The following is a 25,087-nucleotide window of genomic DNA, read 5'->3' as shown; positions in this document are numbered from 1 at the left end:
ACAAATGCAAAGCACTACAAATTGAAAAGTGAGGAAAATGGAGTTTGGCTGGTTCAGATAAAATTGTCGTGGATTTACGAAAGGGAACAGCATCTGCACAGGCTCCTAAGGAGGGGACAGATTATAAAGTGCTCTCAGCACCCCTCTGTTCTTCTTATCAAGAAGTGCCACTGCATACTGATTACCTTTGAAAACCTGGCCTCTTAGTTTAGCTTCCATAATGGTCGCATTTTGGAAAATACGGTCTTTGAAATCGTGGTGTTGGACAGACAGAGCCAAACTTGCACTTTTGTGTCCTAAAAGGTAAATGGAAATTTCATTTACTGAAGCCTGCTGTTTTCTGCTCTTTTTCTGGTTTGCATCACAGGGGATAAGAAACAAATGCAAAATCCAGCCTGCAGCAGTTCAGTCTTTGAGCCCAGAGCATCAGTCCCTAATGCATCTGCTTCATTAAAGCCACTAAAAATTTATTGCTGCTTCTCACAGATGTGCTGGGGGAAGCAGACAGAGAGAACCCATTCATTCTCAGGCAGTGTAAAGCATATAGCCCTGAGCACAGTTGTATTTATGTTAAAACCAGCAAATATGCCCTCTCACTGAGAACATTTGGGTTGAAGCAGAGGGATTTTTTTCTTGTATCTAGAGAAAAATTGCCCATTCTGTACCTTTCCAAGTAGTCAGTTCATTGTCAGACTGGAAGGATGGGGCTGTACATACATTTGGAAAGTCATTGGGAAGAAATTAATAGAGACAGAGTCTCCTATAGTCCTCCTGTTTACCACTGTGGATTCATTGTTATCTTCAACTGTATGTCTTCTGCAGCTTTCGATTCCAAATTCTTCCCTTAGGTACCTCCCTGAAAACATACAAGTTATTTAGTGTAATTGAAGGAGTTCTCAGCATTGTGATCTTTTTTTGCTGACTTGCTGGAAAGGAACAGACAGCTTTTCTTCCAGGAAGCTGAAGTAGCTCAGTAGTAAAGCAAAGGAAGTCCTTCCTTGGCCTCTGCAAACAGCAGCTGTGTCATTTGAGAAGGTGGTGCCTGCGGCCATGAAATGTTTGCTATGGTGCTGTGACACAAAGCCTCTTTTTGGAGGGGGAGTGGTCTGTCACCTGTACTCTGACCTGGCATGGACATAGTCTTGACTTATTGCAGGGTTTGACTGAAGGAAACTCTAACTCAGGTTGTTTCAGACCATTAATTCCTGATGACTTATGATTTTTACTGCTGAGAAACCATGTGGACAATGAATATCCTGTTTATCAATAGCCAAGAAAATTTGAGCTGTGTGTAACTTCTCCCATGCTGGAATACAGCGATATAACAGCCCACTTTATGCAGTCATGGTTAAAAAAACCTACTCAAAAGCTAACACAACTTGAATTGCTAATAAAAATAAGTAATGAATTTCAGTTTGATTTTGGATTATGTATTGTTTTGTGCCTTCCTGACTGAAAACATTGCTGGTGGTTTTTATCATTGTATCTTTCCTTTGTGCCAGTTGAGTGCCACCCAGACTGCTTGACCTGCTCTCAGTCCTTTGATCACTGTAATGCCTGTCGTGACCCAAGGAAGAAGCTGCAGAATGGGCGCTGTGTGGAGATTTGTGAATTGGGCTTCTACCAGGATGGGGATGCTTGCTTAGGTAATTTCTGCAAGGGCTTATATCCTGTCAGATGACTCTCTTCTCTGTTGCGTGCTGTGCTTTTGTTTGTAGAATCCCACAGGCTTTTTATAAAAAGAATGCCAGGCTTTGTTTGGAAAAGCATTCAGGCACATACTGAATAGTAACTGTGGCCTTGAGGTTTCAGGTGGGAGCCCCAGAAAAGGGCAAATTCTCAAACTTGTTTGCCAAAATGGGGCAAAATTGTTTCCTTTTATTAGAGCAGGGGAGTCTTGTTGCATCAAGATGTTTGGGCTGTGTTCAAGGCCAGGCTGCTTCGATGGGGCTTTGAGCAACCTGGTCCAGTGTATCCCTGTCTGTAGCAGTGTGGTTGGAAGTAGATGAGCTTTAGTGTCCCTTCCCACCCAAACCATTATATGATTTATGATTCTATGATCTTTCTTCTTTCTCTTGGAAGCCTGCAATGAAACATGCTCAGCCTGTACCAATGCATTTGAGTGCTCCTCGTGCCAGGCACCCCTGCTCATGAAGAACAGGCAGTGTGTGACCTCATGTGGAAAGGGATACTTTCAGGATCAGCTCCTCTGCACAGGTAACTCCAAGCAAAAAAGACTGCAATGCTTTCTGATAGCAAAATAGCAGACAAAAGCTATACCCAGGCTTTTAGATATACTTTCTGCTCAGGGATCTGCTGTTGACATAGGTGTTAATGTTCACCCTAGAGTAAAGGAAGGAGTGAACAGAGGAGCTACATCATGCTGTTTAAAATTGATTACTGGTTGGGAAAATACTCATTGAAATTCCTCAGTGGATCAGTGCTGTTGGTCTAAAACTCTCTGCTTTTGAACAATGCCAGTTTTTACCACTGTCATCTTTCAATTCAGAATTCTCTTTTGGAAATGTGACTGTGGATTTTGGTGGTGTTAAAGGTACAGAGCAAGCTGCATGCACTAATTTTACTAAGGAAATAACCCTCTGAGCCATGCCAGGCAATCTCATCCGTGGGGGTTTTCTTTTGAGTTTGGAGTAAGTGCAGCAGCTAATGCCAGTCTTTTCAGGAGATGGTACTTCGAGTGGCGTAGAAAATGTCCTGGAGGGACTGGGGCTTGGTAAGACTCAGAAAAGCTTACAGAAAATACTTTTTTAGGAGGTTGCAGCTGTAATTCAGCAAAGGGGTGGCGCAGATGCTTTTAACTTCTTGAGCCAATGCTTTAATTTCTTTGGAACTAGCCCTCCTGCTTAAAATTAAATACAGGCTGAGGGCTTTTGGCTGACTTCAGGGGAAAGCACTTTGGAAAGTCTAGCTTCCTTTTCTGAAGTGCTTTTCTTTGAAGAGCTGACCATTTCTTTCAGGTTTTGGAAGTCTGAAAAACCTCTGTCCCCCAGCAGTGACTATAGACTGGGGCCCCATTGTGCATGTATAAATGGAAAAGAGACCCAGTCAAAAGAATTTATAGACTTAAATATCAAATAATCTTCTACTTAATTTGGTTTTATTTTACCGTTTCCTTTCCACCTGCTCCTAGTGTTTTAATTGGCAGTGCCCGTGTACTGCTGAAGCGGTAGGGAAAGGCTTATGTTTTGTTTTATTACTGGTGTGTAGATTACTGATCGTGCATTCCATCCAAATTTGCAGTCACGCATGCTTGTAGCTGAAAGTTGCTGGGAAAATTTGCTCCTCTTTCCTCAAGGGAATTAAACCAATTTGCTTTAGTTCTGCCTGGCTGCATTTTCTGCATAAAGTCAGACCAGTGGAGAAAGTCTTAAATTTCAGATATGGTCTATAATTCATTGCCATTCACTCTTTCTTTGTATCCTCTTTATTTTGACTAATCTCTAATCTGATGGCCCAAATGGCAATTGGACTGCTCAGAAATATTTTTCTCATAATGGTTTTAACACCTGCAATAAACATGTTCCAAAAGCATAAAAAGAATGAACTAGACTGTGTTCATTGCTACAGCTCCAGTAAATTCCCTCTTGAGGAATTTGCTTTGGAGATGAAAAAGGCTTGTAAGACCAGGCTTTTTACTCCCTCCTATTGTTGAAACACAGTTGGCTGCATTGTAATAAAGTACAATGAATTGGTCTTTCTTTTTGCCCATGTTTCATAACATCTGGTCTAATTAAGTCTGTTTTGAATTTCAGAATACAGTTGTTTGATCTCTGCGCCAGGGTTGTTTCCTGCTCTCATCCCTTTACCTGCTTCTGTAAAGTATTAAAACCATTAAGAGAAAATAAAGTTGAGGATAAAAGGCCATAGGTTCAGTTATGTAGCAGTGTATTTGACAATCATGGATCGGTGTGTATCGGGCTTTGAACAGAGTGGTGTCAGAAATAAACTGTGGGTTAAGAAATCCCCCACGAAAGGCAAAGCAAAGGGATGCAAAACCAAAAGATGCCTGCCTGGTACAACAGAGGTTCTTGAAGGACTTGCAGTGTTCAGTGCTCCCACTCATTTTTCTAATTTAATTATTTATGTTTTAAAGATTATTCAAAAGCCTAGGTAAAACTCAAGTGTTTCTGCTTTGATCTCCCAAATGTGAATGTTGAAATGTGTAACTTGACACTAACAGACCCGGCTCACTCTGCAGCAAAGCACTTGGATTTTTATTCACAACCTGGTCTTCTCTGATGTATCTGGCTGCTGGGGCTCACCTCAAGGATCATCCAGTTCCAACCCCCCTGCCATGGGCAGGGACACCTTGGACTAAACCATATCACCCAAGGCTCTGTCTCACCTGGCCCTGAACACGTCCAGGGATGGAGCATTCACAACTTCCTTGGGCAGCCCATTCCAGTGCCTCACCACCCTTACAGTAAAGAACCTCTTCCTTATATCTAAACTAAACTTCCCCTGTTTAGCATGACTGAGCTGAGCCTGCACAGCTTATGGTGGGGAGGGCAGGTTAGACGTGTTCAATGGTACCATGTTGCACAGTGCGATTAGACCCCGTCTGTGCTTTCCCAAAGCCAAGCATGGACTTCTTCCTCTGTTCTTGCTGGGATGCCAGTTGTGTTAGCCATCCCCTGTCATCAAACCTGGGAATGTTACACCTGCACTGATGCAGATAACACACAAGTTTGGTGAGTGGATCTTTAGTTGATTTTATGTCTTCTGGTCAATCGTGAAAGAACAGAAACATTGCTTTGTAGGACCTCTCACCTTCAAAAGCCTGGTCTTGTGACACTTCTTTATGACTCCTACATTACACCTTAAGTAAGAGAGGAGAGGAAAAGACCCATTGACTCAGGAGCCACTGGAGTGCTCTTGCTTTAACCAAGAAGTGAGACCCTGGAAGTTTCATCTGTTCAGCATTGATTTTCTAGAAAGACATGTCACTGCAGCTTAATGAATACCATCGTGTCAGCAGAGGCAGAATAATTGCAAACCCTGTTGACCTTCCATCCAAGCAGGAGGGTCAGCTATGTTCTCTTGAGCATCTTTCCTTCAGTAGCAATGTCTGGTTAAGCTACAGGGCCTTGCATATAGAAGTCCAATGTCTGCACTGAAGGGAAGAGGCAATGCAGAGTAGCCCCTACAAATCTGGACTGAAACCAGCCAGGAAGGGTGAAGGGAGTTCCCTGGTGTTGCAGTCACGTCTGTTGATTTATTTTCACACAGCTGCTTAGTCGCTGTAGGCAAAGATGTTTTAGCTGACAGTGGCTTATTGAATGCTTCCATTTCTTTGCTTTTTCAGTGGAGTTGGTGACTGTTGGGGCACGGAGCAGCTGTTGAGTCAGGCAGTGATCCAGTGCTAGAAGAGCCAAAGCTTCTGTGGGCAGGGTGTGCGTGAGCGTGCATAAACATAGGGCAGGAATGGGTCAAGGCTGCTCTTCCAGCTGCATGAACCCAGATCCTGGGGACCCATTGCTTACAACTCCAGCTGCAGTTGTACCGTCTGATGGCAGAGTGCAGATATTGGCTGGGATTTAGTAGCTGCTGGACTTTTGACAAAAAAGTCCTCAAGACATCTGAAAATAAATTGCCCAGTACGTGTCGCTGCAAGCAGGAGAAGTGAAGGGTTGTATCTGTAGGAGCATGAATCAGGCTGTACGTGTCTGTCATCTGGAGACTGGCAGTTGATAACTCCTGGAGGCACTTGCCTCCTCGCATATGGAAATGGCTGTGTCGGATGAGGCCAGGGAAGTTCTTCATGGGGAGGGCTTGCAGAGCAGAGCTGGTAACTGGAGCAGTGCATCAGAGCTGAGTCTCTTGCTGCAAGCATTTCTTTTTGTTGCCCTGCCTGCGGAAATTGTTACTGATCCTGCTTCCAAGTGCTAAATGTGTCTCTCTTGCTAAAAATCAGGTTGCTTTCTTTCTCCTTTCTCTCCTTACTTCCAAGCTTACTTGGATTTCGTCCATTTCTGTCCCAAAGAAGCCACTTGGGCCTGGCCCCTGTCTAGTAGTTTGAAGTCCAGGGGATCTGTTTCGTATCAGTTTGTCAAATTCACTGCAGCTTCTCAGAAGGTCTGATGACCTCTGATGGGTTGTACTTCATCTCACTGTATCCTTTCCATAGCTGAGATACCACACAAGTCATCCCGTTTAGGAAGACATGCAATTTTAACATGACAGCTGCCTCACTACAAGACTTGAAAGCTGCTGTGATACCCAGAAGCAGATTTGCAGGATCTTTGCCAAGGGCGGGTAAGAGCCAACTGGGAACTGGAGAGAGGAAGTGAAGTAAGATCTTAAATGCCTCCAGCCTGCAGACTGTGCTGGTTTTTGTATCATTACCTGTCTGGAATATGGTTGTTGCAGTATTCTCCACTAGAAGTATGACACTGGGAGTGTGCTTGAGGCAGCTGCTTGAGAGAAAAGATAGAGGTGAGGAAGTGCTCAGGAGTACTTGGTCTAGTGCAGGCAGCAAACGGTGCATGGCAGGAGCTGAAGCACATTTGCCCAACTGACTTGGCTATTATCAAAAGTGTTTTTAATACAGCTGTATGCAAGGCCGACTGTTTAAAAACAGAACCTGGGGGCCAGGCTGCCAGGAGAGAAAAGTGTCTCTGGGAAATGAGCAGCGTCTCCAGAGAGGAGCTGAGAACTTTGCACATAACTGGGTGTGCTGATGTGTCAACATACTGAGGCAGGTTAACAGCAAGGGGGTTGAGCTGTGCAGTAGGAAGTCTATAATTAGAAGATCAGAGTCCTGGTATCCACTCTTTCAAGAAGATGTTGAAAGTTAGAGTGAGCTCAGGGAGGAGCAAAATGCTCACATCTGGAAGGTGAAGTGAGGACATTTCAGTACTTAAGAGTCTGCAGCATGAACTCAGCAGTTAACTTCTGTGTGTAGACCTGCCCTGAGAATCATCAGTCATCTAAGCTGCAATGAGACGCAGCTTTTTTCAAGCAGAAAGTGTGCACAATCTTTATTTTGAGATGGAGTGTTTGGAATTGGAACACTGTGTTTGGAAACAACATTGTATTTTGATTCAGCCACAGTTAGGTGTGTTTGATAGGGGTGATGGCACTTGCTGTGGTATTCAGGGGGAGGATCCTTTTGGGTACAGGATGCCCAGCATCCTTATGAGACACTCCTCACATAGAACTATTCAGGAACTAGGAGAGCCACAGCATTCTGGAGAGATCAGTAATAAGGTGGGGTGGGGAAAAGATTCATCAAGGTGAGAAGGGGGAAAGCAAACAGCTAGTTACAGGGGAGTAGAAGAAGATGAGAAAAGGGAAAATAAAGGAAGGTGAAAGTGTGGAGAAAGATCATCCAGAATATCAAAGGATCATGTGCTGGGCATGATCTCAAATGTCCCTTGTCCTGCCCCCCTGAACACTCCCTGTGCTAACCCCATGCATGTCATGTCCCATCTCTGTATTTCAGTTCCGTATGTAGGTGATGGAGATGATAACACTTTGCTGCCTTGGAGAGCAGTGACACCCACTAAAATGGGGTGTTTATGTTAAGTTGTGCAGTGCAGCTCTCATGTCAGCACAAACATAGGTGCTCCATCTCATGTCATATCCAAGAGTAGCTATGGCCTGAAGCAGACAGAAGCAGCATAGTAATCGTGCAAAACAGGAGTGAAGTGCAGGTAGTGGTGATCACTGGTTTGCTGTAAGCTTACTTATGGCGAGCATTTTCCATTCTTACTGGGGAGAGGATGAATTGTCTCTCACAGGGTTTATTTTGGCAGGAAGGTGTTTGCATAGGTCATTGTTCTATATGTAAATATGCTCTTAGTTATGTGGATGAGATGCTATTTCTCTTCCTTATGCTGAGACTAATCAGATGAGTTTTTCTTTGGTGGCTGCAACTTCTAACGTGTCTGTGGATAGAGGCCAAATGTCATAAAGTTCTGGTTTCTCCCACCTGCCTTGGTCTGAGAGCACAAGCAGATACCTGCCTTATTGAGAAATAATAAAGTAAGAACATCTTTGGAACATATTTGGGTGTAATTGAGAAAAAAATCTAATAGCTACAAGAACTGTAATTTGCAGTTCCTGCAGTCACTGGTGGCACAGGATTTAGTATGAGCCTGCATCATGGATTCCATCAACAGGAGCCACGGTGGGCTGAGTTTCCCTTACAGCTGAACTTGTACAACTTCAAATAAGATAATAAGGTGGTTTGGTTAACAGCTGTTTGGAGAGGCAGAATTGATCTCCATATACTTATTAGCTTAATTGTAAATCAGCCTTCCAGTACCTACAGGGCTGACAAGAAATCTGGAGAGGGGCTTTCTACAAGGGTCTGTAGAGACAGGACAAGGGGATACAGCTTTAAACTGACAGAGGGGAGATTTAGATTAGACGTTAGGAAAAAGTTCTTCCCTGTGAGAGTGCTGAGGCGCTGGCACGGGTTGCCCAGAGAAGATGTGGCTGCCCCATCCCTGGCAGTGTTCAAGGCCAGGCTGGACGGGGCTTGGAGCAACCTGGTCTAGTGGAAGGTGTCCCTGCCCATGGCAGGGGGGGTGGAACTGGATGAGCTTTAAGGTTCCTTCCAACACAACCAGTCTGTGATTCTATGATATGGTCATGCTTGAGGGTCACTCTATTCTGCCTCTCTGTTCCTATACTCAGATACCACAGAGAGGGCATTTATCCTGCCTGCATTGCAGGAATGTGATATACTTCAGGAATACCCAAAATATTACTGCTTCTAGCCATGGCTCACCCAGAGAGAAGAGTAGCTGGTATCTCAACTGAATGAGGGAATACCCCTTCTCTTCTGCTGGCAGTGTCAAGGAAAAGATAGGCAGTGCCTGCTGTACCAGACCTTTCCCCAGTTCCCACCTTTCCCCAGGAATTACTGGGTCTGATCACAAGGATTTCTTCCCTACCTGACCAGACAGAGCAACAGCCAGAAATCAGTTCTTCTGCTACTGTTCAGAGTCCTGAAAGGGCAAGTTGTTTCTGGAAGCAGGCTCTCTTGGATTTAATTTAGCAGGATTTTGATTGCAGCCCTGCAGCCTAATTCTGTGTTTGTGCATGAAGCTGGGGTAATGTCAGTAATCACTGCAAGGATTTGATTGCATTTTTTAAGTAGCATATGATGGGATCTTTTCACTTTGCCCTTTGTGCTTGTACAGCCCTTAGCACCAGGATGAACAACAGGACTTAATAGTGTTACCAGCACTCCTTCTAGTCTGATTACAAGCTACATGCAATCACACTGCATGTCATATCGCACGTACAAAAAGAAGGTGTAAATCATACCCCTGAAATGGCTGGGATAAAAGATACTAATGATGTTTTTTTGTTCTCCTTGAAGCAGGGAATACCTGTGAATTTAAGAGACAAAACTGCACAAAAAAAAAAAAAAAGATTACTGCAAACTCTTAAAGAGATGATTGGAAGGTGATTGTTTGTTAATCCTGCATCTTTCTTCCTTGCAGCTTGTCACGAGTCCTGTTCCTCATGCTGGGGTGCTGCTGAGAACAATTGTTTGGCCTGCAAAGACCCATCGCAAACGCTAAAAGCAGGGCTCTGTGTGGCGAGCTGTGGGCAGGGATTTTATACCAAGGGTGGAATCTGCAGTGGTAAATACCTGTTTTCTTCCTCCAGTTGCAAGAAGTATGAGAAATGCTCTGCAAAAAGGAATCAATATTTCATTTAGCTGTGCAGCAGCTGTGGTTTTGCTCACATCTAAGGCCAATGCACCTTGTGCATAAATGTCGCATAAGGAAAGCTGCTGTTTGTAAGATTATTAATTTGTTTAAGTTAATCAGATGCTGAAAGGTTTAAGGTTTTTTCCCCCTCACTGAACAGCTTGAAAGCCTGACTGAGTTGTTTCTGAGGCTTGACAAATCCATTTGTCTGCATGAAGAAAAATGGCTTTTGCCAGCAGGTTTCTGTAAATTTGATTATAATTCAGCATCACAGTAACTAATACCTGCACAACAGATTGGGCTGGGGAGCTGGGAAGGTTTGCTGAGAAAAGGGGAAGAGATGGCTGGGGGGGAATAAAAGACCTAAGTCAGACAGATCATGAAAGGGGGAGAAAAATCTCAAAGAAATAAATAATGTAAAATCTGCCATGACCATTCAGGTCAAGTCTGGGTTTTGCTGGCAGACACCTCCTGCAGCTGCTTTGAAGGACTGTTCAGTAGAGTCAAGAGAGATGACAAAGGAGTTTTCTGCCTTCATGCAGGTCTGAGCCGCAGCTAGCTGTAGAAGGCTTCAGACCTGGAAGTGTCTTGACAAAGTTATTGCTATTCTGACCGCTTCTGGATTAATTTCACTTCAGGTTCCCCTTCAGTTTGGTTTGATGTCTATACCAGTAAATGTTACTCACCTGTGTTTGGAAGTGTCCAGGCTTGAAATCTTACATCTGTAGCTGAAAATCTTTTAAGCTCAAAAGGAAATTTAATTTAGATGCAGCTTGGCCATAATTTTGATTTGTATTGTCAGAGATTTCCTCAAAACTGCATAGCTGTTCCTCACAGCTTCCAGGATTGAGGCCTTGCATCTGATACCAAACCCATGCATTTTGATACCCAACTGGAGAAGTGTAAGCTGTTTTAAAGGGAGACCGTTTGGTGAAAAGAAACACAAATGGTTTAAGTAAAGTGCTTGGCTGTTCTGAATATACAGCTGTGTGTTACTGACTTAGGGAAGCCAGAGTTTCATAGAGCTCTTAGGCAAGAGGTCTGTTATCTTTGGAACTGCCTGCCTGAGAGAATACAGACTGCAGGAATTGATACGAAAATTTATCATGCTTGCATTTAGATGCATTTTCACACTTAAAACTTTGACTTGAAGAAAGGGGGGGCAATTACTGTTTTTTTAATCCGCTTTTCCTCCACTTTTTACTTCCTGAACAGTCTGATAACTGTTACTTGTTGTACAAAGAGTTATGAGATGGTTTTCATACGTGACATCATTCAGAATGGTGCTGTCTCTTCTCAGACTGTTGTTGGTGAGCAGGAAAAACATGCTGCCTTAGCAGGAGGGGTTGTGTCAGGAGGGTAGGGAGTGCTTGTGTAAACCCATTCCTGGTATTTATACTTACCCATAGTTGTAGATGGGATACAGGTCAGTGGAAACCTATCTGCACTCACACATCTACCTCTGTGAATACCATTACTTATTCCATGGAAGTGTGAAATGTTACTTGTGCTGGAAAGCAGTGTTTAAAGATGTCTTTCTTTAGGACAAGGCATGGTTTGGCTTATTTTATCTACATGTTGGTGGCTCTGTTGCTCTTTACTCCCTGAGTGCATTTCATTAATGAGCTATCCTTTTGGGCAGCTTGTGACCAGTCTTGTGAAACCTGCTACTCAGACCAACCCAGATGTCTGACCTGTGCTTCAGATAAGTTCTTACATGATGGGAAGTGCATTTCAGAGTGCCCAGCTGGGTATTTCCCGAGTAGCAATGGAAGGTGCAGAGGTAAGAGATGTATTTGCATGACTGCTTCTAAGGCTTTCAGCTCCTTGCCTTGTGAAGCATATTAAGACACACTGAGATATATATCCAGAACACTGTGTGAGTTACTAATGTTATTAGTTATTAATACAGGTGTACTTCTGCTCTCTTTAATTTGCATAGCTCATGCCAGCTGGGAATTGTCGTTGTTGGCTGGAGGGGGCTGTAGGCAGCAACACCCAAGGAGAATAGAAAAAAATCATATCACAAGAAAAAACGGGATGTTTCAGTTCTGCGTACTTTGTTTCTTTGTCAGCTTGTCATGATTCATGCTCCACATGTGAGGGACCTCTGGCCACTCAGTGCACCTCCTGTTCCTTTCCTCTGCTGTTGCAGTGGGGTCAGTGCCTGCAAGGCTGTGGAGAAGGTTTTTACCAGGATCATGATGTCTGTAAGGGTAAGCTACATACCTGGAGTAAGTTTTTCAGCTGCTATAAACCAGTGTACCTATATTGACTTTTGTAGGTCTGTGCTAAGAGTACTGTGATGCTGATCCTTTATCCTGTGCTTAACTGGTCACTGACTAATTCCTCATTGTGTTTGCCTGCTGATACTTTTCCGCTTTAAGTAAAGAAAACAACAGATTTTCTCAAATACTTTCTGCATTCACCCCCTCGGGATTTCTTTATCCTGGGGACTTCTTTTTTTTTCCCCTGTTCTGTTGAAATAACCATGCATTTCTTCCAAGTTTTTTTGACATGAGCTAAGAGGTGGACAGAAGTCTACATGGACCTACTAGGTTTACTAAGACCGAGGTCATTTTTGCAGCAGTGGGAAACCTGAAAATTGGGAAGATGAATTTATGCTTCCTGTGAGCCCTTCAGCCTGTCATTTCTTGCTGTCTCTCCTAGTGAGATTGTATTCACCATTGCAGTTCAGAAATTAAAGGAAAGTTGACTGCCTGTGGTACGGGACTGCAGTTTTTTCCCAACATTATTTGTTCATCATCTTTATTCAAGGAAAGAGCTGTTATTTGAGGCTGAGGGGAAAGATATCAAGCAATTTAAAAAAAAACCCCTGTTCTATTATAGAAAATACAACGCCCCATCTCTTTATGGAACAGATTTCTTAGCTGGGGAGTTGCTGCAAAGCTTATGTTCTTTGCTAGCTCTTTGAGTATCAGACTGTCTGCAGCAACACAGAACTGGAAAGAGGAAAGAAAAAGAGGGTCCAAACCAGTGTTTTCTCCTGAGTTGTGCATCTTGTTGCTCTCTTGACCTGTGCACAGGCTGCCACCCATCGTGCCGCACCTGCATTGGTCCAGGGGTCTCTCATTGCCAGCAATGCAGGGCACCAGACGATGTGCTGCAGCCTCACCAGCCTATTGAAGGGGCACTACATGGACTTTGCCTCTCTCACTGCCAAGCCCAGTTCTACATGGATAGCACAGGAGTCTGCAAAGGTAAGCGGAGGCTGTTCCAAGCCACAGGGTTGCACTGGGGTTTGGGTGGTCTGGGTGATTTTGTATGATGTTTGATCCTTATGTGACTTGAGCTATGTTTGCCTTGTGAGAGTCGTAAGTGTTTAAACTCAGTAACTTTCAGACAATGTATATACCCGTACTTTTGAGGGAATATATGCTCTACATATAATTTATGACTAAAGAATATAGGTTTTTTTCTTTGTTTTACATGACTGTTCAAGTCTGCACAGCTCAGCTTAGTTGAGCTTAGCTTTCTTTTCACTGAGATTAAGTATTTGATTTTTACCACTGACATATTTTGAAGCAGGATCAGTCCTTAAATCCTTTTCAGAAAAGGCTGAGCTTTCTTCTTGTTAGTCCTTAGAGCAGGTCAAGATGTTACACAGCAGTCTTTTCTTTTGAAAAAGCTCTTCTGATACATGCCCTGCAGCATATATTCCATCACTGCTCCTGAAATACCAAGTAGGAAGCATTTCCATGAAGGCTGGAGTTTGGAAAAGAGGCAAAAGTGGTGTACACTTGGGACATATATGTGGTTTACCACTGCTCTGAGAGAAAACTGTGGTGGACTTCATGAAAGAACGTTTACTGGGTGTATCAGGAAGCCAGTCTGGCTGTACAGAGCTTGTGGCAGCCAGTGTGAATCTCTACGACATATACACTGCTGAAAACAATGCAGACAGAAGCAGGCTGAGAGGTTAGACTGAACATCTTGTGACAACACAGCCCACCCTAAGTCTAAGGAGATATAATACTTTCAGAACTGGCAGTGATATCCCCCTGCAAATATCAGAGGGTGGAGGTACTCTCTCAGGAATGGAGAGAGTGACTCTACAGTGCTGAAGCCAAGTAATAGTAGTAACAGTAGCAACAATGTTACAGATGGCTGTTTTTTCCTGTTGAAAAACCATTTTGTACAACTGGACATAATTTCAAATCCATTTATTTTTACTTTATCTCTTCATTTCGACTTGGTGGAAAGAGTCTGTACAAGCTCATTTTTTTGACTTAACGGATCTTACGGGAGGAAGAGGTGGCTTTTTGGGGGGGATGGAATGAGTCTGTCTTTAGCAGTGACCTACACAGACCATAGTGCTTTGGATTAGTACCTGAAGGCATTAGTGTAGAGCCTCCAATCCATTCAGTGGCGGTTCCTTGGCATCTAATGGGTTTTCTTGGGTGAGTCCAGGTTACAGAAACAGAGTGGAGAAATCCATATAGCACTGCCTTAGGTGTGTGAGCAGACCTGTACAAACAGGCTTGAGCAGAGTTCAGTGGCAGTGCTGAATTATGTCAGTGAGCAAGAATGCCAGCACAGCCCCATGTGTTATTAGCTCTACCATTATAGTAATGGCGTTACAATAACAGTTTGATTTATTGCAGAGGGGTATGAAGGTTCAAGACTGCAAACTTTGAGCTACCCCTGTAGAATGCTCATGTAAGGTTTGTAGTTGCACCTTTTTGAAAAAGTAAACCCACAACAGATGTATACTATGCCTGCACTACCTGCATTGAACAGGAGCTGAATTTGAATGTTTTACATGTGTGGTTGGGAATTTCTGGCCAAACAACAGAAATAAATGTCTCTATTTCTCTGACTCTTGAAATTTCCCTGATGAAACTGTAAGAAGTTTCTTTCTTACATACAATTCGAGTCACTTGAGCCAAGGAGAGTCCTGGAGATGTTGCGTTTGTGATGAAGATCCCCAGCTTTTCTCCCTGGCTTTCTTGCAGACAGCTAAGTGTATTTGTGTAAATCATTTCATTCCATTTCATTTCTTCTCTCCAGCCTTGTGTCTGTCATGTCTCCCTAGAGGGCAGGAAGTCTCTCTTTGTGTTCATTGAAGACTCACACCAAGAACATGTGCCTCGAGTCACTACTCTAATAAATAAGGCTTTTAACTAATGAGTTTGTTCAGTTAATCAGCTTATTTAGTTTAAGACGGTTTGGATGGGTCAGTACCAGTAAAGGTGAAGTCTAACTTTTTAATTGCACTGTTCATTCTTGCTGAATCATCCTTGTAATGAGTATTCACTTCACTAGGTGTAAAGTGGGCAGCCCACCTCTATGTATATTTGCTTTTACTGCTACAGAATGGCTGATGATAACCGTGCAGTGATGCTGGATAGAAACTCCTTCCCAGAGTAACTCTAGGGTGATAGTGAAAGATGATTTCAGAATCTGGTAAGTTTGCAGACCCCGACAGTTCTTCTAGGGAGAATGGAATTACACAGCATTGTGCATCTCAGCACAGCTTCAGTAATGAATTGTGTGGGTGCAAAGGAAGATTAAATGTGCAGCTTTCTGTGCTTGCTCCTTATCTTGAAGAAGTGTGCTATACAACCTTTGTACTCCTGCCCTTTCACCCTTTCAGAAGCAGAGAATCCTCTAACAGAAATACCTTTACTGGAGAGAAAGCAGTCTAGCCATACTTTAGGACAGTAACAACCAAAATAAGCTGGAAATAATTTGCCTGTCATCTTGTTTTTTTCCCTTCCCTGCAGAATGCCACCCCTCCTGTGCAGCCTGCGTGGGGAACACTTCCCAGGACTGCATAGCTTGTTTGTCTTCCCATGTCCTGCTTGAAGGCAGTTGCGTCTCTGAGTGCCCAGAGGGGCTGTTCATCCACAAAGATCGTTGCTACTGTGAGTGTGTAGTGCAGGCACCTGCAGCTTATACTGCTGGATTTCATTGCATGCACGTTTTGTAGTGCATTTCTCAAAGTAATTAGAGATGCTGTCAGATTTATATGAGGCTATTTAAGTATTTTCAGGGGAGAATAGGAGAGTCCAATTTCAGGAAACGGAATCTCCTCCTAATGGGAGAGAGGTGTACACATTGAATCGTAAATTATAATCAGTTTGTTCCTCTGGACTGTTTCCCTGATGATATTTTGCATTTCACTTCAGTAGGCTCAGATGATGTTCTTAGCCAGTGTGCTGTAGAAAAAAGCCTTTACCAGACAACACTGAAAAATGGTCTGCTTTTATTAGGCTAGATAAGCATATTGTCCATATAAAGTGCCTGTATTTTATGTCCACTCCTGGCTATAGGGCTGGGTTTAGAAGGAAGGAATTCTGCAGATAGAGGAGAAAAGCCATTACATCTATGAATATGCCTGATCCATAGTGAGGACAGTGTTATTTATTCGTGCCTCAGCCTTGCCCACCAGTCAGCAAGTGGCCTTCCTTCAGCTTGTTTAAGCTCATCTACACAGATGAATGTGATTACTGACCTTCTGAGTGACTGCAACGATTAAATCCTGTCTGCCTCTTGAAAAAATGGTGGCTTTTGGGGTATGCTGTTCATTATGAGCTGCTGAGTATGATGGGTGAGGAGAGGCAGGCGTTTGAAATCTGATTAATCCCTTCAAGGTCAACTGAAAGTTGTCTCCTATTTTATAATCAATTCATTGGGTCAGGCATACATATATCTGTTCTGGCAGAGGGAGAAATTTACTGGTTGCTTCCCTGGAAGGCCTCAAATTTAGAGAGAGAAACCTCTTCTAAAGTCCATTACTCAATTTATTTGTCCAAGGAACAACTCTATAAATAAGTTTATTTGGCAAGCCATTGTAAATTCATCAAGTTTGAGGCTGTGCACTGCCACCTTAGAGCTGAGGTAACTGCTGCATGTTGCATTATGTGGTTTCAGGCTTATGTAAATGTCTTAGAAACAAAACGTCAGTGTCAGGAAAAAGGCATCTTCCTGTCTGCTGCCAGCTTAGCTCTCCTGCGTGTTTTGAGCAGCGGTGCTCAGTTAATACAGGTGATTTCTGAGAAGCTGAGAAAAGTGTTGGGACATGACACGTTTGGTCTTAAACAGCCAGCTTCCATGTGGGGAGTGGGCAACTGTATGTAGCCTGGGAGAGTCCTGAGGTGGGAGATTTTTTAAGTTGTGTGCTTTTATTCAAAGCAGAGCTTTAAAAGCAGTTTTAAGGTTTGGTTTTGTTTTTTTTTTTTTTACAGATCATTATCTGTAGTATTTGTGTCTCCCTCAGATCTGCAGCATGGAAATGTGGCATCTGTCTTTAAAGGTGGAGGGATACAAAAGCAGTCTGAGTGAAATATTTTTGAGCAGTCTTAACCACTTTACCTGCAATCCTTTTGTTGATCTTTTAGCAGGCAGGGTAGCTAATGAGCTGGCCTGGCATTCAGGTTTCATAGGCTTTGGTTTGGGAGGACTTCAAGCAAGAAATTGTTCTTGGACTTTCTACTTGTGAATACCAAACTTATGCCACTATAATGTCGATACAATCCCAAGGTATTGATCTCCCATGTGCATCCCCCTCTCTTTCTTATGTGCACAAGCATGTGGTAGAGACAGAAATAAAAGGGCTAATCTCTTTATATTTTGTTTTGTATAGATCTATACCTTGATTAATGCAGAGAACACATCATGTTTTTAAATTGACAACTCATTTCTCATCTTGCTTATTCAAAATGAGGTTGTTAAGAGCCTTCCAAGCCACAACTCTACAGTCACTGATGCTATGAGATCATTTTATGTCTGTGTTTTGTAGATGATTGTTACAGGGATTGGCTTTTTGAGGAGGAAGAGTGTAAGGTTGACTATACCAAGAGCATTAACAACAAGTGTTGATTGTCTTATTCAGCCTGTCATCCATCCTGCAAGACATGCCATGGCCCTTCTGATCTGGCGTGCTTAACCTGCCATCCCCACGCGACTCTAGCCAGTGGAAAGTGCTGGACTAGCTGCAAGGAAGAGCAGTATCTCAACCTGGTGGGATATTGTGTGGGTAAGTAAGAGGAGATGGCATGGGTGTGATGATCTTTCTGAGCCAGTCTGTCATTGTAGAGCCAAACCTGGGGGACCCAGAACCAGGAAAGTTGCTTAGCTCCTGCACAGAACTTCAGTAAAGTGAGTTAAGGAAACATTTATGATTCAGAGAAGTTTTCTTTTAGGGCCTTAAATAAAAAATGGTACAGTTAGCATTGCTGTGTGAATTCTTTGGAGGTAATAGGATTTCTGTATAGGGGTTATACTTTGTGGTGCTCGGTGCCTACATTTAAGCCTGTCATCGAAAACCACTGATTGCATTTGTCTGTCTAAAGAGAAAAATTCCTTTTAATCCATCACGCAGACACATACAAACATATCCTGGGAACTGCTCCAACAATTTCTGAGCCTTATCAAGCCATTTTTTTCTTTATCAAGAAGAGATACGGTTTGTGAGGCTTAATCTAGGCTGAACAGTTCCAAGTGAGATAAGTAATCCTAAGAAAAGGGAAAAATGCATTAGGCATAATAAATACACCCATTGAGAGGCTGTTGTTCTCAATTTAAGGTAGATTATTCCCCTTCTCAGAGACTTCTTTTTGTTTATATGTGTTGGGGTTTCTTTAGGAAACACTTGTTTCTTTGCTCCCTACAGATTGATTTTTGTGAAACATTTCTTCATCTTCCTGTTAAACAACAGTTATTGTTTTGTCTGCAGAGACAAAGCAAGGTAGGAAACGAAGTATATGAGGAGTAAGAAAATGTCCTAAAAGTATTCTACAGCTCTGTGTGTACATGGAAATCAGGTTGAGGAACAAAAATGTTTCATACAGTCGAGTAATTGCAGTATGGAAATAATTCAGCATTTTAGTGTAAAGAGCTGTCTCTGCCCTGTAAAATTTCTGGGGCTACAATGGTATTTGTTAGTGTCCTGTCACATCATAGCTGTATGCACTTTGCTTCTTCCACCTTATTTCCCCATTACTTTGCATTATGCTTCCCATGAAAAAAAGGCCTGTGGAAATGTATCTTCCAGCTGTAAATTTCACTGGAAAAACTTATTGCCATTTATCATAAACCAGGATTATTTGGGGTTTACTCTGAGGGTTTACTCTATTGCTTGCTGCATGCTATGTGCTTTAATTATCCCTTTTAGACTGCTGTTTCCTATAAGCTTGGCAAGGTGTCATGGAGCAATATGCTTGCTCCCCAAGTCCCAGGGGATTAGCTAGATGTCACAGTGCCTGGGAATAATGAGGAGCTGAAACAGCAAATGGGCTTGCTCAGACAATGTGGAGGGCAAGGTTTGACCTGCACATATGTGGCACTGACAGAGATGAATTGTCTGCAAAGAACCTTTCCTGGCTTTCTGAGCTCCAAAGCACTTGCAGGCTGGTGATGCATCCTTTCCTTGCAAACTAACGAGCTTTTTTTTTGGAGCCCCGTAGAGGATGAACACAGTCCACTGTCTGGAGACTTCTCAAAGTAGAAACATATTTTGAAGGCTTGGTTCACAGTGCCTGACATCACTGAGTGTCAATATTGAGTGTTTGGATCTACGTCCCCAAAACAGGAGAGAAGGCTTTCCAGGTGCAACATAGTAAGAACATAAAGAGACACCTTTCATCCTTCCAGCTCTGATCTTAGTTTTACTATGTAACTCACTTGAGCAAGTCCTGCCCTCAGGAGGCTAGTACAGATATTCTTTGTCAGATAGGAACCCTTAATGTTCACGTGGTCTTGCATATAGATGCATTAATGTTTCTTGGTCTAACTGAAGTCATAGAGGAATATAGAATCCTAGAATGCTTTAGGTAGGAAGGGACCATAAAGTTCATCCAGTTCCAACCCCCTGCCATGGGCAGGGAATCCTTCCACTAGACTGGGTTGCTCCAAGCCCCATCTAACCTGGCCTTGAACACTGCCAGGTATCACAGTATCACAGTATGCTAGAGATTGGAAGGGACCTCAGAAGATCATCTAGTCCAATCCCCCTGCCGGAGCAGGAACACCTAGATAAGTTTACACAGGAACGTGTCCAGGCATGTTTTGAATGTCACCAGAGAAGGAGACTCCACAAACCTCCCTGGGCAGCCTGTTCCAGTGTTCCGTCACCCTCACTGAGAAGAAGTTTCTTCTCAAGTTTAAGTGGAACCTCTTGTGTTCCAGTTTGTACCCATTGCCCCTTGTCCTATCATTGTTTGCCACTGGGAAGAGCCTGGCTCCATCCTCATGACACTCCCGCTTTATATATTTATATACACTAATAAGGTCACCCCTCAATCTCCTCTTCTCCAAACTATAGAGACCCATCTCCCTCAGTCTTTCCTCATAAGGGAGATGCTCCACTCCCTTAATCATCTTAGTTGCCCTGCGCTGGACTCTCTCCAGCAGGTCCCTGTCCTTCTTAAACTGAGGGGCCCAGAACTGGACACAATATTCCAGATGCGGTCTCACCAGGGCAGAGTAGAGGGGAAGGACCTCTCTCGACCTACTAACCACCCCCCTTCTAATTCACCCCAGGATGCCATTGGCCTTCTTGGCTGCAGGGGCACAGTGTCAGCTCATGGTCATCCTGTTGTCCACTAGGACCCCCAGGTCCCTCTCCCCTACACTGCTCTCTAACAGGTCGTTCCCCAGCCTATACTGGAACCTGGGGTTGTTCCCGCCCAGATGCAGGACTCTACACTTTCCCTTGTTATATTTCATCAAGTTATTCCCTGCCCAACTCTCCAGCCTGTCCAGGTCTCTCTGGTTGGCAGCCCAGCCTTCTGGCGTGTCAGCCACTCCTCCCAGCTTAGTGTCATCAGCAAACTTGCTGAGGGTACACTCAGTTCCCTCATCTAAATCATTGATGAATATATTAAATAATACTGGTCCCAGTACTGATCCTTGAGGGGTATGGGACAGCCACAGCTTCTCTGGGCAACCAACAAAGCTTCTCTGTGCCAGTGTCTCATCACCCTCACAGGGAAGAATTTTTTCATAGTTATTTGTTGTCTTTAAAAAAAGTTGTGCTTTGGTCTCAGAGCTGCGGTCTGAGTTTTGCTGCTTTTTGTGAGAAATTCACGTCCGATGTTTAAGCGAAGGTTATGTGTTGCCAGTTCTGCTAAAGAGCTCCACATCCAGGTTGTTAAATTTCACTCATTCTTCTCAGTCAGTCCTGATTGAAATGCTAAATTTGCCCTTGCACATTATTAATTACCAGTTAAAGAGCAGCTGTCCTGTAAAAGAGAACATTAAAACCCCTGACACTTGCATAATGTATGATTTGCATCAGAGTCTAACAAAGCTTCTTCCTTTGCTTCCCAAAGCGATGTATTTTTACAATTATCTTCCCATTTATCTGTAATTCCTGACTCCCCAGGCAGAACTGTGTTATGACTTATAGGGACTGCTGTGCATTATAGCCATCTGTCATATTTTATGGACCTTCAGGGGAAAATCTTTCATGCAGGGTGGAGAAAACCAAGTGTCACTTGAAACCATTGCCTGTGAATTAATGCTGTTATTGTACATGTTACCTGAATAAGGATTGGAACATTTGCCTTGTTAATAGAAAAGAAAAAAATTATAAAAAAGTCTTGTTTTCAGCAGTTTATCAAAGAAGCGTTTCAGATGTAAGCAGAAGAAAGACAAAATGGCTTCAAGATTCTAAAGATTAATGAGTTTCTACAGTCTGATTTGGGCACGCTGAATTTGTGCCTGTCTTCTTTGAGAGAAAGCAATTGATTAATTTTATTTCATAGCTGAAGTGTACATGCAGGAGTGTGTGTATGGCTTTAGCTAGCCACCTTTGAGTATTGGGGATTCTGCTTTTTTGTTTGCTCAGTTTGAAAACACTCACTGGCTTCCCTCTCCCGCTTGTCAAAGACAAACTTCAGCTTCAAGAAACTTTGCAGTCACCGGTCAAAAAAAATAGCACCGTCACTAGAACTGTTGCCTTGCTCATAAACTCCCGGCCTTTCTGATTTGAACAAATCATATGCCTGTCTTGAGGCTTTCTCATAGATCTTGAGGCTTCCTTGTTATCTTTTCCTGGATGCAGGGTGCAAAGGACCACCTACCAGAATTAGTAGCATGGGCAGCTGGAGTGAAATGAAACTCGAAACATCCCCAAGGTCCTATCTTAACTTCCAGCTGCATCTTCCTTGAAAGAGAACTCCCAGCCCCCCTGTTCACCTCCTTGGGCCTTTGCTGTCTTAAGCTGTTGTGAAAATGCTCAAAGATTAACCAGAAGAGCTCACTCAGGAGGGTCCCTGTAACAAGCCTTTCTGTCTTGCTTTTAAAATTCCAGAAGGAACAGTCTGACAACAAGAAATACATTCAGCTCCTTGTAAAATTAATGACCTACTGCCATACATTTAAAGAGACACTGATTTCATCACAAAGAGCTGGAGTTTCCCTGAGCAGAGCAAGAGGGAAACTGGGGGCTTGGCTCCACTTAGTCACTGGGTACAACCTCCTACAGAAGTTAACAGCCGAGCTGCAAGAAGAGGAAAATGGAACATCATTCCCCTGCTTTGGTCTAGGCTTATTTGTGCCAGGATTTCCCACCTTAAGCTGCCTAGAGAAACTCCCACCTTTTTCAGAAGACGCAGACAGATATCTGAAAACATGTTTACACTTCCAGAGTTCACTTCCCTTGTCTGTGTGACAAATTCCCTTTTGTGTTTTTTAAAAGAGAGATAAAAAGCTCCTTCCAAACACCAAATCAAACCAAAAATCCTGGTCAGCACAAAATACCCTTTTGAGTCAATCACACTGATTTGAATTTATTGTAAAGTGTTAGGGGATGTTTGCATGCTGACATGCCTGTAACTGCATGGTGTTTTAAGTACTGATTTCAAGTAATGCTCTCTGTTAAACCTCATACCTTAGAATACAATACAAAAAATGCATCAGGATTTTTTTCTTTCTAAAGAGCCCTTAAGAGGGAAAGTGTATTTAAACAACACAACTGCTTGGTTGCTTAGCAAATGGTGGAACTGAGAGATAGAAATGCTTCTGGTTTCCTTTATGAACAATCACAAATACTTCAGAGATGGTTTTTCTCTCCTCAGACAGCCACCTTTGTCTTGACAGGCAAGGGAACAATATATAATAAATACTTTTCATATATTAAGGGCAGTATTTGTTTGCTAAGAGAAAGCTAAAGTGGGTATGGAAGTGAAGTAACTCTGGAAATGGAAATCTGTGTAAGTGATACTTTAGAATGATATTTACTTTATAGGAAGATAAGGGATAGGTAAGGGGGGGGCAGGGAGGGTGTATAGAGGTGAATTGTCAAGATGGAAATTAGACCCAGGTTAAAGGGTAGCAGGATGGTGTAGACAGCGGGATGCAAGTCAGTAGTCTCAAAAAAATGGGAAGGGAGGCTTTGGGACTACAAGCAAGGGAGTGGTGTGCTGCCCTGAAAATCCAGTTGGGACACTGGAAGAAGGCTAAGTTTATTAAATAACTCTGTTGAACTCACCTGCAGCAAAAAATGGGAAGCTGTGGCTGGTCCATCCCTGGCAATATTCAAGGCCAGGTTGGACGGGGCTTGGAGACACCTGCTCTAGTGGAAGGTGTCCCTGTCCATGGCAGGGATTGGAACTGGATGAGCTGTAAAAGGTCCCTTCCAACCCGGACCATTCTATATGATGTGAAACCTCCAAAACCCAAAGCCCACAGGCAGCAACTTGGCTTAGCTGGAGTTGAGGACTAACAGGGAAAAGGCAGAAGCAGGGAACAGATATGGCTGTGCAGTATTATTGAGAAGCATAAGGAAAACACCCCACTTCTGTTAGTCCTTGCTTCAGAGAGAGCCTGCTGTGAGAAATTTAAAGAAACTTTTCTAAAACAAAGCACCTCAGTTCTTCCTTTACTCTGTCACTAGTTCCCCAGTGTCCCTCAGATTCACTGTGAGTATCTGTCCTGGTGTTTTATTTGGTGGTGTGTGCTCTTTGATCTACAGGCTTGGAAAGGAACAAGAGAGTGATGGGACTGAGAAAAAGAACTCTTAACAGAAAGAAAAACTGTACTGCAACAGCACCTAGTTTTGTAGATGCTTAGCTTTTTAAACTTTACTTTGGGAGAATCTAGTAATTTACAGTAGGTACTGGTTATCTGGATACCCTTGAGTTTTCTTTGTATTGTTTCTATGCTCTGTCTGTGGAACCTATTGACCATGCTCAGTGAGTTTAGTTACTTACATCTGTCCAAAGGTCTCTATTAGAGGCCAGGAGCTCTGGCAGGAGATTAAAGTGGAGTATTATCATTTTAACAATCAGGGGGGTCTACATATCACCAGGTAAACATGGAAGCATGAGAAACTAATTGGATTTATGTTAATTTATTGACTACAAGTATATAGAACTCTTCACCCCACCTCCAGCCCTGTGCATACAAATTACATATGGTGCTCAGGTCCTTTTGGGTGAAATCTTGGTTCTTGCTCTCTGCTCTGAGCTGAGTGATCCTTTCCAGCTTCTGTGAGGCCACGGATAGATGGCAGGTCTTTCCACTCTGATGTCAGTACAGGTTTGGGATCTTTGGCTGTAAAGATTGATTGGATGATTCCTTGGGTATTGAGTTCTTCTCCTGTGCAGTCAGAAGCTGCCTTACAGTAACCCCTCTAAGGAGGTTTTGAGCTTTATCACTGAGTTTGGGAGCATGAGCTCATGTGCTGCTTTGCTTTCCTTACCACTGTCCTGACAGTGATGAATTGAGAACCTAGAGGGTCAGTATCTTAAGCAGAATGTTTCTTCTCTCAGACCTTTACCTCTCCTCTGGCTCTTGATTTTCCATCTGCAAGGTTGAAAGTATGGGGCAGAAACTAGAAGAGATTATATACCCTGTAAAGTCAGGAGGTGAAGGAGGCTGCTGTTTTAATGACCTTGAATCCCTGCATGCAGTCTCAATTGCATTTATTTCTGAACTGCATCCATGCTTTTCCAGCGGTGTTTGATAAGAATCATGTATGTGTGATGCACAGAAGTCAGGCTATTATGTTCTTGCAGGTATGGATGTAGAATTCCCCTGGACTCTGATGTGAGCCTGTCTTCAGCTTGTAAAATAAGATTGCCTGACAATCTGTAGTAATGCTGTCACAAGAGACAAAAGGCAGAAAGTTGAACCTTCACTCGAAATCTGACAAGAAGCCGGGTACTCAAATCAAGCCTCATAATTCCATTTCTTTCAAGACAGTAGTCATTTCCTTTATAATTTTCTGAATTACCATAATGAGGATTAATTTGGCTTCCAGGTTGCCTCACATTACACTGTTGTGCATACAAAAGGCTTGTTGTAAAACCTTTTGAAGCACTTAAGTTCAGGCAGAGGTCAGGAGACACAAGCTGGGGAAAAATGAAAAAAGGAAAAGGTTTTGAGGCACTCTCATGAAACTGTAAATGACTCTTTTGCCTTGG

At 43.1% G+C, this 25,087-nt stretch overlaps 1 protein-coding gene across 1 annotated transcript in view; it reads left to right on the top strand.

The window, feature by feature from the left end:
• The window catches only part of FRAS1 (Fraser extracellular matrix complex subunit 1), a 158,060-nt gene that overhangs the window by 70,013 nt on the left and 62,960 nt on the right, over positions 1-25,087 (top strand). The window contains exons 12-19 of the mRNA XM_061356486.1: positions 1,503-1,646; positions 2,083-2,217; positions 9,480-9,623; positions 11,335-11,475; positions 11,768-11,908; positions 12,740-12,913; positions 15,440-15,580; positions 17,551-17,694. Of these exons, the coding sequence (XP_061212470.1) occupies positions 1,503-1,646; positions 2,083-2,217; positions 9,480-9,623; positions 11,335-11,475; positions 11,768-11,908; positions 12,740-12,913; positions 15,440-15,580; positions 17,551-17,694 (1,164 nt within the window). The remainder of the gene's footprint in view (positions 1-1,502; positions 1,647-2,082; positions 2,218-9,479; positions 9,624-11,334; positions 11,476-11,767; positions 11,909-12,739; positions 12,914-15,439; positions 15,581-17,550; positions 17,695-25,087) is intronic.

Source organism: Neopsephotus bourkii, unplaced genomic scaffold (genome assembly GCF_033783945.1).
Source record: "Neopsephotus bourkii isolate Nb327-2 ecotype Australia unplaced genomic scaffold, CSIRO-AGI_Nbou_v1 NB_107, whole genome shotgun sequence".
NCBI lineage: Eukaryota > Metazoa > Chordata > Aves > Psittaciformes > Psittacidae > Neopsephotus > Neopsephotus bourkii.
The sequence above is the reverse complement of the archived record's forward strand: the minus strand, read 5'-3'. Positions and strand labels throughout refer to the sequence as shown.